At 41.1% G+C, this 14,064-nt stretch overlaps 1 protein-coding gene across 3 annotated transcripts in view; it reads right to left on the bottom strand.

The window, feature by feature from the left end:
• The window catches only part of nebl.L (nebulette L homeolog), a 146,050-nt gene extending 134,188 nt beyond the window's left edge, over positions 1-11,862 (bottom strand). The window contains exons 1-2 of one of the 3 annotated variants that reach the window (XM_041565542.1): positions 11,552-11,862; positions 1,325-1,419 (exon numbers count right to left, since the gene is read on the bottom strand). In XM_041565542.1, the coding sequence (XP_041421476.1) occupies positions 1,325-1,419; positions 11,552-11,620 (164 nt within the window). In that variant the 5' untranslated portion in view covers positions 11,621-11,862. 3 annotated transcript variants of the gene reach the window in all.
• Positions 11,863-14,064: the final 2,202 nt, after the last annotated feature.

Genomic DNA, 14,064 nt, shown 5'->3' with positions numbered 1-14,064 from the left:
ATCGGAGCTTAGTGATGTCATGGGTTATGATCAGAGCTTAGTGATGTCATGGGTTATGATTGGAGCTTAGTGATGAAACTTGAGTATTATAATAAATAAAGTACCCCCTGTTGCAAAAAAAATGGGGATATTAGAAGTCACCTCGGAGTTCCATAACTTGTATAAATGCACCCTGCCTTCGGCCTCATGTTTTTAATATGGTCATGGAACTCCTCTGTAACTTATAATATCCTTATATTTTATAAGAGGGGGTACTTTATTCACTATATAATTAAACACAGATGGCTTGTTTGCATTAGAATCCAATCTTACTGCAACTGGACACCTAAATAAGTTTATGCAAAGAAATTTCCATGTCAAATTATTCTTAATCTCTATGTTATTAACAATGAGTCCTATTATAACTATATACAGTCATATGAAAAAGTTTAGGAACCTCTCTCGGCCTGCATAATAATTTACTCCACTTTCAACAAAAAAGATACCAGTGGTATGTCTTCCATCTCCCAGGAATATCTGGGGTACTGGGTACTGGGTACTGGGGTGTTCTCTGAACAAAGATTTTTAGTGAAGCAGTATTAAGTTGTGTGAAATTAAATCAAATGTGAAAATCTGTGCAAAAATGTGGGTACTCTTGTAATTTTGCTAATATGAATGCATGTAACTGCTCATTACTGATTACTGGCAACACTAAATTGGTTGGATTAGCTCATTAAACCTTGAACTTCATAGGCAGGTGTGTCCAATCATGAGAAAAGGTATTTAAATTGGCCAATTGCAAGTTGTGCTTCTGTTTGACTTCTGAGTGACAGCATGGGATCCTTAAAGCAACTCACAAAAGATCTGAAAACAAAGATTGTTCAGTATCATGGTTTAGGGGAAGGCTACAAAAAGCTATCTCTGAGGTTAAAACTGACAGTTTCAACTGTAAGGAATGGAATCAGGAAATGGAAGGCCACAGGCACAGTTGCTGTAAAACCCAGGTCTGGCAGGCCAAGAAAAATACAGGAGCGGCATATGCGGAGGATTGTGAGAATGGTTACAGACAACCCAAAGATCACCTCCAAGAACATCTTGCTGCAGATGGTGTATCTGTATATCGTTCTACAATTCAGAACTATTATATATATACAGCAGCACTACTGTGCAGTGGTTCCAGTTATTGATTAATAATACTAAACTAGGCAAAGTGAATACAGTAGTTAACACTGCACCTAATGTGTGGGTCACCGATTTGCATCTGCCATAAGAATATGTTTCCAGAATCCAGTTGCATGTCAACCTCCCACAGCTTCACTCATTTTTCACAATAGCATGTACTTACGCATTACAGTAAGGCTTCTTGTCATATCCCTTATAGTTATTCATATTCAGAGTCATTTTGCAAACCTCACAGTGGAAGCATCCTTTATGCCAAAACTACGGAAACAAAGCACAATAACATTGTATTAAGCAAATGCTAAACATGTCCATTCTTATCTTACTGTTTACTGGTATGGGACCTGTTATCCAGAATGCTCGGGATGTGGGGTTTTCCACATAATGGATCTTTCTGTAATTTGTATCTTCAAACCTAGAAAAGTCTAGAAAATCATTTAAACACTCGTGATGGGCGAATTTGCGGCGTTTCGCTTCACCGAAAAATTTGCGAATTTCGTGAAACGGCGAAAAATTCACTGAATGTCGCCGGCGTCTTGTTTTTTGACACCGGCGAATTTTTTCGGGCGAATTTTCACGGGCGTTTCGCAAATTTATTCGCTGGCGGCGAATCATGCAAATTCGCCTCGAATTCGCGCCTGCCGAATAAATTCGCCCATCACTATTAAACACTAAATAACCGCAATAGGCTGATTTTGCTTCCAATATATCTTAGTTGGGATCAAGTACAAGCTACTGTTTTATTATTACAGAAAAAAATCATTTTTAAAAATGTGGATTATTTAGATAAAATGCAGTCAATGGGAGACAGCCTTTTCTGTAATTTGTAGCTTTCTGGATAACATGTTCCATACCTGTATAAACATTATATAAATGTTGATGAAATGGAGCTACTGTTCTTCTATTGACCTAATATTTTACAGGGCATGAAAGATGGGCAATTGTGTGAAAAAAAGAAGTAGAAAAAGTGAAGAAATAGCAATTAAATCTCTGCAGGTTCCAAAGCGGTGCCTGGATGCAGAAGGTGTGAAGACGACTAGGAGGATCACAGTGAGAAGCTTCTTGTGATGGAATAAAGCAAGCTCGGAGGATCACACTTTGTGCATTGACACAGCTAAAACTGAAATGACAAGATGTTCCCCTAAGCTAAGATGCTCCAGTAACATTCATAGATAAAAATGTGACAGTTTCCTGACTTGCAGGAATATAACATGCTTGGAATTTCTTAAGGGAGGAATTTTTCTCTGCAGCCTTAATTCTATGAACAAGTCAGAGAGGAATTTTTAAACAGCTTCTTGCCGAAAGGTGCAGGGGAGAAATGAACTGTGAAAATTGCTTTTTTTACCTGTTGCTTAAAAAGCATACTACGGGCAATTTTGTACATATTGAGCTATGGCATGTAATAGAAACTGGTTCTGATGGTCACATGGCTGACTGTTGCATAGTTTTGTCTTAGAGTATGTTAGGGCTCATTAAGGGCTGCAGTCATATGTGTGTGTTGTACAAAAATGGACACAACTTGTTGCATGCATTGACCACATTCATCATTGTGTTCTAGCACTTCCCTGCACATACTGTAAGTGCACCTACTGACACTCGGGAACCCTGGAAGTATCACTTGCAGGAATTCCAGGATTTCCTCTACAAACTCTACCAATAAGCACAGAAGACTAACACCCAGTGAATAACACAATACAAAAATAATAGAATCCCCTGACAAATGCAATTTGGCAGATTCATCAAAAACATGCACCTTTATTTGCCTTTGTTTTAATGTACAGGAGTGGAACCTGTTATTTATTCTATGGGAGATGGCCTTCCCGTAATTTGGAACTTTTTGGATAACCGATTTCCGGGTAATGGATCCCATGCCAGTACTGAGCAAAAGTGGAATTTCACACAGTTTTTACACTCATTTTCTATACAAGCACAAATTAATGAGCACATGTAAAAACAGGGGGGTATATTTGCCCTTTAAAGGGAAGGGAACATCATATTTGGCACATGCATAGTCGGAGCAGTCCGGTATTCGTACCAACTGAGCATGCACCGAAGTTCAGTGGATTGCCAAAGGGAAAGAAGAGGATCCGAAGAAGACCAAAGACCCAGTCGATGCGCTATTCTGCATATATAAGTGAGCATGCTTCATGGGGCACTTTCTGGAATAATGCACTATGAGGATAGGAGGCAAGGAGGGGGGATTATCTAGGGTAGTAGATGGGGATTTTCTTATTGGGGGAGTTTAGTTCTCCTTTAAGAGAAACACTCTCTACTAATGAACTACCCACTTGGGTGATTCTCTCATATTAATCACTATGGGCATACTCCTTTTTTACTAATTTACTAATTTTTACTCTTACTTTCAAGATCACACTTTTAGCCTAATAATTTTACATGCACAATAATTTTACATTGTTGTCCTGCTAACACATGCCAAGATTATCCAGAAAAAAATATTAGCATATATCCCAGATTTCAGGCTTTGCTCCATCACTGATTATATCTGTGTAGGCTCCAGGTCAACTGCTTGGGGGCATTTGCAGTAGCTTAAATATTTTCATGTTCTCATCCACTCCCTATGTTATGTCTGTTCCTGTTTTAATGCTCCCCAATACTATATTATATAGTACAATTTGTTATCTCGATGCTAATTCATTTTTTCTGTCTCCTCATGTTTTCCGGGTCAAGTGAAACCAAAGGGCCAATTTTCGCATGACTTTTGACATCATTGTCACATAATTCTGCACATAACACAACTTTTTGCCATTACTGCTGTTTTAACAGTTTGTTTAAGTGATTTGTCCTTTAACATGGGGTGATATTAAGGGAATGGTGGACCATTTAGAAAAAATTAATATTCTCTTTTACACATAATATTAAAATTTATGGTAAAAAGTCCATTGATCTTCAGTGACTAAGAGTATTGGGGCTGACTCATAAGCCGGGCCCTCGCATGGCAGTGAAGTAAATGGTTTAGAAGGCTGAACTGTTTCTCACAACACACTTCCATTTAACAGAACCCCTTCAGTGGAAGCCTCACAGGGTTAAAATAGAGCCCCGATCCAGTCTGTGGTCTCTACACCATGTGTCACCTTGGAGAACTAACTCCACACTTACTCCTTGATTGAACCCAATACTTCTCTAAGCTAGCCTGTCTACTTTCAATAAGTCTGTTTTCTGACTTTTGTAAGGATGCTGATCTCCTTAGGGTCCAAAGCTTGATACTGGAGCGTTATGCTCCAAGTTCCCAGCACATCCACCCCTGGTACTGAGTGGAAACCAAAGAGAAAGATCTACATGATCCAGACTATTTTATAATGAACAGGGCTTGGTCACAAGATCCCAAAGTGAATTAGGAAACTAGTGATGTGAGAGCCGGCATGGAACCGGTGGGTCGGGCGTGTTTGGGCTGACTTCTGTTCTTGGGCTGCGGGTTTGGGCAACATTACAGTGCCCCACTTCCATATATATACATATACCTGTATATATTTGAGTCTGCGTGCCCTGACCCTTCTGTGACATCAGAGTGGGGCATGCACGGGTCTATAACTAGGGATACCCACTGGGTTAGGGATGTTGCAGGGCTGGGTTAGGGTCAAGTGTGAGTTGACTTTTTGTCGACCTGCACATCACTTTAGTAAACCACCCTCCCACATTGCCTAGGCAAGGGAACCAGGATTTACTGAGCAGTAGGGAGAAGGAACTCTTTCTGTTATTTGAAAGGAATTCTGCTTAAACCAGCACAATAGAGATGGGAAACCTGTGTTTTTTATAAATGGACTACAACTCCCACACACACCCTATGGTCTTGTCTCCAGCTTAGCAATGCAGCTCCAGTGGTAGATCTTGATGGCATAACTACACTAATATCAGATTCATGGTCTAATCTTCTTCATCATGACATCAGCACAGCCATGAAATGGCATCCAGTCTCATATTCCCACAATGTCATTTGTTTTAGTTACATTTGTTCTCAACATAGATGAAAGGTCTTGTTGTTATTGTTTTGTTTAGCGTTTTATTTTATTATGACAAAAGCCGCCAAGGAAAATACCATGGATAAGAGAGCAGCCTAGGGAGATGTAATGTATTATTATAAAGTTAGCACCATTTAACAGAGACAGGGAAAACCCAATTATTACAAGTTAGGATTATTTCCCACCCTATGGCTGCTCCACAGAACACTAACAGAGAAAGCTCTCTTGTGGTGAAGGACTGCTGATTGGTATAATTTGATAGCAGTGGGGGAGAAGAGCACACACAGTTATTTGCTTTTTTTTGCAGATGGAAAATTTGATTTCTTTGTTGGAAATTTCAAAGTAGAAGGTTTTATTCACAGGGTAAGCAAAGCTATCACTTAGAAAGCCTCGATTTAGAGCCCTGCGTGGGTCCATTTTTTGTAACCCGTACCCGACCCGTACCCGCAACCTGCAATCCGCAACCCGGTTCCACAACCTGCATTCTTACCCGCTTGGACCTGCTACCAGACCCAACCTGAAAGTACCTTAGCCGCAACCCAACCCGCTGACCATCAAGAATCAGGAAGTGCTGTCCTTGTAAACAGTAAGTGACATAATGAGAAGTAGGCGTGATCAGAAAAAAGGAGTAAAACAGGAAGTGCTGCCGTAAACCGGAAGTGACGTCATTGGAAGTAGACATTATCAGAAAAAAGGAGTAAAAATCGCTATTGAGATGACCCGCGGCCCGACCCGCAATCCGACAGAACCGCTGACCCACATCTATACCCGCACCCAGAACTTCTACCCGCAACCCGCAGGTTTTTGCGGGTAACCCGGGTACCCGACCCACTGCAGTACTCTACCTCAATTTATTAGGGGTCATTTACTATAAGAAAGGCAGTGTGCAACATGCAAAAAACAATGCACCTTTTTTTGTACTTTGCCCCCTGATGTATAGGTATAGATGTTCTTTCTACCAAATCTCTACATGAGAGGTTCCCAAAATGGGGAGCTGTGTCCCCTGTAATGGGCCTGAGTTGGGGTGCAGCCTGAAGACAAGCTAGTGATGTCCTGAGAGCCCATTGTGAAGGTCAGTTAGGGCGATACTTGTAGTAAACAGTTCCCAAACTGTGGTTCTAGTCTCCCTGGGAGCAGTGGCGGGGAGGGTGAAGTTGGGGTTGAAGTTCAATTTGCTTCACTAGACACACAAGCAAATTGAAGGTCATGGAGCTCAGTTACATTGAGATCTGTGCTGGTAACAGCTTGATGGCTGAAACGGCAGTTCTTTCATTTATCTATTGGTGGCTTATGAACTGAAATAACCTCTAGTGGAGCTTGAACCAGAACAGACATATTAATGCCGGAAATCACACTGGGTCTAAAATATTTATGTCTATCTATATATCAAATCTTTCCTTCTATCTGTGAAAGCAAATCTCCTACTGCAGGGCAATGATTTACATAAACGGTAGAATTGCTCCAGGTACCAGGAACTCAATTCACCCATTTGAATCCTATTTGAATCCTGGCTGCAATGGAAGAACTGTGCCATATTTGTAGGTCTCTGGCATTCAACTATTATGAAGTATAACAAAAACCAGAGAGCCTTCAAATGTGAATGAGTTTTATTAAAGCACTACATGTTTCGGACCTCTGGGGTCCTTCCTCTGGTTGCACCAGAGGAAGGACCCCAGAGGTCCGAAACATGTAGTGCTTTAATAAAACTCATTCACATTTGAAGGCTCTCCGGTTTTTCATTCACATTTGAAGACTCTCCGATTTTTGTTATACTTCATGTTACTGCAGTGGAGATGGCTACTCCACCAACCTGTTGAAGAGTCAGACTACAAAGTCATTTGGAGGATCTAGAGGGAATAATAACCAGCATTCAACTATTATGCTACTGTGTATGAAATATGCCTGGCACATGTAGTTTATTGCTTCTTATCTGTAATTTGACTGTATACTTAAAGGGGTGGCTCACCTTTAAGTTAACTTTTAGTATGTTATAGAATGACCCATTCTAAGCAACTTTTCAATTGGTCTTCATTATTTAATTTTTATACTGTTTTAATCATTTGACTCTTTCCAGCTTTCAAATGGGGGTCACTGACCCCACCTAAAAACAAATGCTTTGTAAGGCTACAAATGTATCGTTATTGATACTTTGTATTACTCATTTTTCTATTTGGGCCTTCTCCTTTTTATACTCGAGTCTCTTATTCAAATAAATTCACGGTTGTTAGGATAATTTGGATCCTAGCAACCAGTTCTTAAGCTAAAAAGTTAAATAACTCAATAACCACAAATAATAAAAAATGAAAACCAATTGCAAATTGTCTCAGAAAAGATAACTCAAAGGGTGCACAAGAGACACATATCAAGAGACAAACCTATCTGGTGAGTGGCACACGTTTGGCACCCAACATCATTTAGAAATATGATCAAATCTTGTGTTGCAACATTTACACTTGAGAAATACAGTAAGATTGTTTTTATTATGATGACTCATTATGCAATGTTATATACAGGATGAGAGTATCTTTTATAACTTTAGCACTATTTCATTATCTCTGGGTGTGTTCATACATTTCATCCAGCACTTTAGGATAGAACTGCTTTCAGATTAAACTATTGTTTCTCCTACTCAGTGTAACCTGAGGCGTTGCAGTGGGACTTGGATTTTTACTATTGAGTGCTTTTCTCTAATCTACATTTAGCAATGCAGGTATCAGGGAAGACAGTTTGTTATCCTGTTACCTCCCCACTATTCTGTATGTTTTTGAGATGACTATGGGACATGGGCATGAGGATTACATTATGACAACGGCAATCCACAATGCACTGTATGCTTTAAACTTCCAACGGGTTACATAGTCTACAATTTCAGTTCTGCTGAATAAACAGAGCTGCCTCTGCAAATTAGAGGGTTCAGTTATCATCTGGCTGGCTCCAAAGATGCATCGCCACTAACAGACATGTCAGGTAGGATAATAGGAATATCTTTTTCATTAATTAGACACTTTGGGAAGGGACATTATGGCTGCAGTCTACAGATTTATTTTTACAAACATGCCGGGCCTTATATCAGCTAAGTTCTTCAGTGTGTGTTTTCCAGCTGCCCCTGAACTGCAACTCCCAGCATGCCAATGACAATCCTTATCCATAACTTGTATGCTTTGGGTTTACGTTCAACTACAGCTGGAGACCTACAAGTTGAAGATCATACATAGTTCTAGACCCTAGAGCAGAGCTCCAGAGCAGCAGTTTCTGGTGTGAACCTGCCTTTGAAACCAATTTTACTTAATAACAAGTGAACAAATCTTTGAAAATATAGCTGTATCTGCCATTCAGAATATTCAGCCCCGAAAAAAAAATGTGTTTTCTCAAAATCTTACTATTATTGACCCACAGTCTTCCAGACTATCTATGAGGACTAATATATACTCTGTTAATTAATTGCATTTTCTCCCCTAGCCAAGATTCTGGTCACTCACTATGGGGGGCAAGTCAAACAGTTTGGGTACTAGTGGTCTACAGGATATGACCATTTAGCAGCTGAGCTGGAAGGGACTCATATATTCAATACACATTCTTAGTACAGGTATGGGACCTGTTATCCAGAGTGATCGGGACCTGGGGTTTTCCGGATAACGGATCTTTCCGTAATTTGGGTCTTTGTGCCTCAAGTCTACTAGAAATTAATTTAAACATTAAATAAACCCAATAGGCTGGTTTTGCTTCCAATAAGGATTAATTATATCTTAGTTGGGATCAAGTGCATGCTACTGTTTTATTATTACAGAGAAAAAGGAAATCATTTTTAAAAATTTGGATTATTTGGATAAAATGGAGTCTATGGGAGACAGCCATTCCATAATTCGGAGCTTTCTGGATATCGGGTTTCCGGATAAGGGATCCTATACCTGTAATTGCCTACATTTCAGGGGACAGTCCCCCTTTAACACTGCAATTTAGAATTGGTCTTCTATTTTTATTCTTTGTCAGTAATGTAACTGGAGGGGGGCGGGCCCTGGCGCGGGACGTGCAGTTAGGCCCCCCACCCCCCTCAGTACACCCGGAACTCCGTTGAAGTCAGTGGCGTGCGAGCTGCTGGGGGGCTCTGAGCAGTGGCGTAACTAGATGTTACTGGGCCCCACAGAAAATTATTTTTCAGGCCCCCAAAATGTCTAGAAGTTGACTTATTTTGCCAATATGTATTGAAATTGTATATGAATTTGGTCTCATGGGGCCCCTATAACTCCTGGGCCCCCCTGCGGACGCAGCGTCTGCTTCCTCTGTAGTTACGCCCCTGGCCCTGAGGGGGTGCGGGCTCTGGCCCCAGTTACACCACTGTTCTTTGTGATTTTTGAGCTACTTAAAGGGTTTGATCACCTTTAAATTAACGTTTGGTATGATTTAGATATTTATATTCTAAGACAATTTGCAATTGGTTTTTTGAGTTATTTAGCTAATCTACAGTTATCCATTTCAACAATCTGGTTGCTAGGGTCCAAATTACCCTCGCAACCATGTATTGATTTGAATAAGAGACTGGAGTATGAATAGGAGAGGGTCTAAATATAAAGATTAGTAATAAAAAGTAGCAATAAAAAAAGCCTTACAGAACATTTGTTTTTAGATGGGGTCAGTGATCCCCCATTTGAAAGCTGGAAAGAGTCAGAAGAAGAGAGTAAACCATTTAAAAACTATAAAAAGTTCTTTAGAATTAGCCATTCTATAACATACTAAAAGTTAACTTACAGGTGAACCACCCCTTTCACCTTCTGTTCTAAAGCACTCAAGGTTGGAATTTGAAACTATCTGTTTGCTAGGGTCCCATTGGTCCCAACAGATGTTCAAAGGCCAGAATGAACAGGTAGAAACATACTAGATACAAAACCATAAAAATCTATTCAAAATGAATATGCTTTCTGGTTGCCCAAAAGCTAAAACCATTTTAAACTTCGGTATTAAAAAGATAAACACAAAAACACCAACAATGATGACAAAGTCCCAGTTGTTTCAGAATATTTCTGTCTACCTTAAAGCTGAACTCCTTTAAAGTTTGGAAAATAGGGTTAGAAGGATGAAATTCTGGGCATGGAATTTGTGGCTGCTGAAGTTTATACTGTGGACAGTAAAGGGGTCAGCTAGTAAGTCTATAAGGTAAGGGCACCGCTGGACACCCATCAATGATGATCAAGTGCACACCTGTAAGAGCTATTAGATACTAGATAGATCTGTCCAACCTGTGTCCCCCCAGCTGTTATAATAACTCCCACCATCCTCTCCCCAGATCCATTCTCTCCAACAGGCAGAGCTGGAGATTTTGGGGGAATTTCTTTGCAGCGCTGGTCAGGCTCCCCATTTACATCCCAAGAAGCAGAATCCCTAAGAAATTGAACTGAGTTGCCAAGGAAGCAGCAGCACCATAGCTATTAAGCCTTCCGTTCCACACGTCCAGCCGCCCTGGACCAACACTATTTTCATTATTATTATATTTAATAGAAGTCTGATGGTCCCTGTGAGTTTGTGGCACTGCTGTACACAGAGCAGCCTACACAATAACCCTGACTACTTCTGTGCCTTTTCTTCAGGTTTAAACATATGTACTCTCCGTACAAGTCTCTCTGTTACGTGATTATCTTGCAGATTTGCGATGAAAGGCAAGCAAAGTAGTGATGGGCGAATTTATCCGCCAGGCGCGAATTCGCGGCGAATTTGCGCGTTTCGCCGCCAGCGAATAAATTCGCGAATCGCCCGCGAAAATTCGCGTCAAAAAATTCGCCGGCGTCAAAAATTTTTTTTCGAAAAACGGACGCCGGCGCCAAAAACGGGCGCCGGCGTCGGAAAAACGGGCGCCGGCGTCAAAAAACGGGCGCCGGCGTCAAAAACGAGACGCCGGCGCCGTTTCGCGAATTTTTCGCCGTTTCGCGAATTTCGCGCGAAATTCGCGAATTTTTCGGCGAAGCGAAACGGCGCAAATTCGCCCATCACTAAAGCAAAGTGCTTGTCAGAGCAAAGCTGAGCAGAGCAAGAGAGATCAGTAGGCATTTGCACGGCTATACCCACACTTTGACATTTGCAGGGAAACCTCCCTACACAAGCACTTTCTCTCTTATTTGTCAGTTGTCATTACCTATGAACATTTACAGAACACCTCCAGCAGTTCTTTGGACACAATAAATGATCCTGTCCCCAGCAAGTAATAAACCAAAACATTAAGCATTCGGCTGACAGTCGCTTGTTAAACCTCTAGGAATTTGCTGGCTGACTCCACACAGCTATTCTGTATAGCCCATGAGATATACCCCATCCTGACAAGCGCAGGTCTCTACATAACTAGCAGTACTTTCTCTGTACCAGTCCAAAGCCAAGTTTTTAACTAGTTCAAGATCAGCAAGCAAAACCCCAGCCCCTGGAAATGTTACCTTGTCCAAGCAGTTGACTTTTTCCGTGGGATAGACGACCCTGCCACAGCGGGCACATTGTGGGTTCATTGTTGCCCTACTCCTTTAAAAAAAAAAAGAGCTTTTCAGTAAATATCAATGTTCTAAAAATGAAAGCAGCTGCCTGGGAAGAATCTGACGAGTACTTGTTAGTTTCTAGTGTAGATGTGACAGCTCTCCCCGGGCACAGAGAACTGTCAGTGGATAAGCTGCGGGAGTGCTGCTACTGCTGATCAGCTGAAAGGAGAATACATCACACTGCAGTCCCAAGGCAGATGTGTGCCCTTGTGTGTGTGTTTCCTACCTCCCCTCCCACACGGCCCTGCCTTTTCTTTTTTTTTGGTTTATTTTCCCAGTAATGCTTTATTGAAAGGTATAAACAAAACAACACAACAGAAACAGTTTACAGATCACACAGACCACGGCAAGGCACAGCCTGGATTCTTTATGAATCCATGAACAAGAGGAATGTACAGTAAGGCAGCCATTTCAGCATTTACAACTGAATACAGGACACATGCTGAGCATGGTTACTAGTTAATAATACACAATTTGTCTGATCCAGCCATGCAGCATGTGTATATTACACGTCGGGTAGGGAGTTTTAAAGGAATGGTATGGCTTCCCATTTAATACTGTTGTAAGGCTATAGTAAATTGAGTGGCCCGTTAATTTGTAGCTTTACCCCAATAATGGCTCTGGGTAAGACCTATATTTCTCAGGGGGAGAGTCCTTGTAATGTTGTGGAGGCAGGGTGTTAAGCAACTGTAACTGTATGCAATGCACAATAACATACCTCCCATTTCTGCGGCACTGTCCCAATTTTGACAGCTCAGTCCCGGGTTTCTTACTGAAAAGTCCTTGACTTTCTCTTTGATCTCATGCACTGAAGCCAGAAAAAGTTTCTGAAATTTAATTAAAATAAAAGCCTTTTTGGCAGAGAGCCTGGAACACTCAGCAGTTGCATTTGGATACTTTTGTAATGATTTAAGATAAGCAAAGATACAACTATAACTGTTTAAGATAAGCAGGTCTCTTGGGTGAACTGAGACTAGCAGCTTAAAGGGCAATTCACATTCATCAGCAAAACTTTAATAACACATAAAACATTGCACTAAAACTCCCAGAAATTAATTTTGGGAGGTATACAATAACTGAGCGCCAGTGGTTCTCAAACAATGACTGAAATGAATTATTAACACAGCTCCCCATGGGAGAATAGAGAAACAATATAGAAAACAACCATGGTTTAATAGTCAATACATACTCACAATACAGAGTCATAATTGAGAGGGGAATATCAGTCTACCCAGTCTTTCTCCTGTTTCTTCTGGGGACACCTCTGCTGTGGAACCAGGTGTGACAACAACAATGCAACAATGCCAACACAGATGAAAGGAGAGCACTCCAACAAGATTAACTGTTAAGGTGAGGTTTATTTCAGACTAACTGACACAAAATGTTTTGGGCCCAGAATGGTGCCCTTTCTCAATGTCCTTGGGATCTAATCCCTTCTATCACTCCTCGGTGGAGCCAAAGCTGCTCAATATATGTAGCCCTAATCTGTATTTCTTTTATAGAGAGACTATTTAAGGATCTAGCTGCACCTTACTAGTCCTGACTAATGATGGCTCCACCAGAGACTCAGATCCACTTAGGAGAGGTTCAGGCAAACATATATATTATAACACCACACCACCTAGTGCCCAAGTTTAACTAGGAGTCATACTGTGACTAGGGTTGCCACCTCTCCCTTTGGTAACTCCGGGTGGGGCCATGATATAACAGGGTGGACCGATTATGTGGCAGGACGGACCAATGACGTATCGGGGTGGTCCAATGACATCAGGGGCTGGGATATGACATGAGTATTGGCCGATCACCACGTCAGTCTTGGGGGATCCTGCCTGTTTTTCCTAATTTGGAAAAGTGGGCAGGCAATTTTGACCAGAGCAGCCCAGTTTTTTGAAGGGCTGTCCAGGTCAAAACTGCCTGCCCAGTTTTCCAAATTAGGAATCCCCCAAGATTGATGCAGACAGTTGGCAACTCTAACTAAGAACTGGAACAAGGTAAAGCTGAGCACACTCTCTCCTTTCATCAGATTAGCCTGGTGCACAATGTACGAGGGGACGGCAACCCCCAAACAGGACAATTGTAAAGAAATACACTGGCACTCAAGGCGAATAACGTGCAGGGTTACCCCTTGCTGTTTATTTCGTGCGAATGTGCAACGTTTCAGAGTGCAGACATTATAACAGGTAACCAATTGTAATAATTAACATACTTAATTGACAACCTCCTCCCCTTTGCTTGCCCTGTGTGTAGTCCAATCAAAAAAGGATAAAAAATGTCTTAAAAAAACTGTAGGTGCTATCCAAACATTATCAACAGGGCTGACAATTGTGGAAAAAATAGTCCCAATGTGATTTTCACTTCAGTGTGTACAAATACAATGTTTATCTAAAAAACAAGATAAAAAAGATAAAACAGATACA

The sequence above is a fragment of the Xenopus laevis genome, chromosome 6L, assembly GCF_017654675.1.
Source record: "Xenopus laevis strain J_2021 chromosome 6L, Xenopus_laevis_v10.1, whole genome shotgun sequence".
NCBI classification, from domain to species: domain Eukaryota; kingdom Metazoa; phylum Chordata; class Amphibia; order Anura; family Pipidae; genus Xenopus; species Xenopus laevis.
Note: the sequence above shows the minus strand (reverse complement) of the source record. Positions and strands in the feature narration are given on the sequence as shown.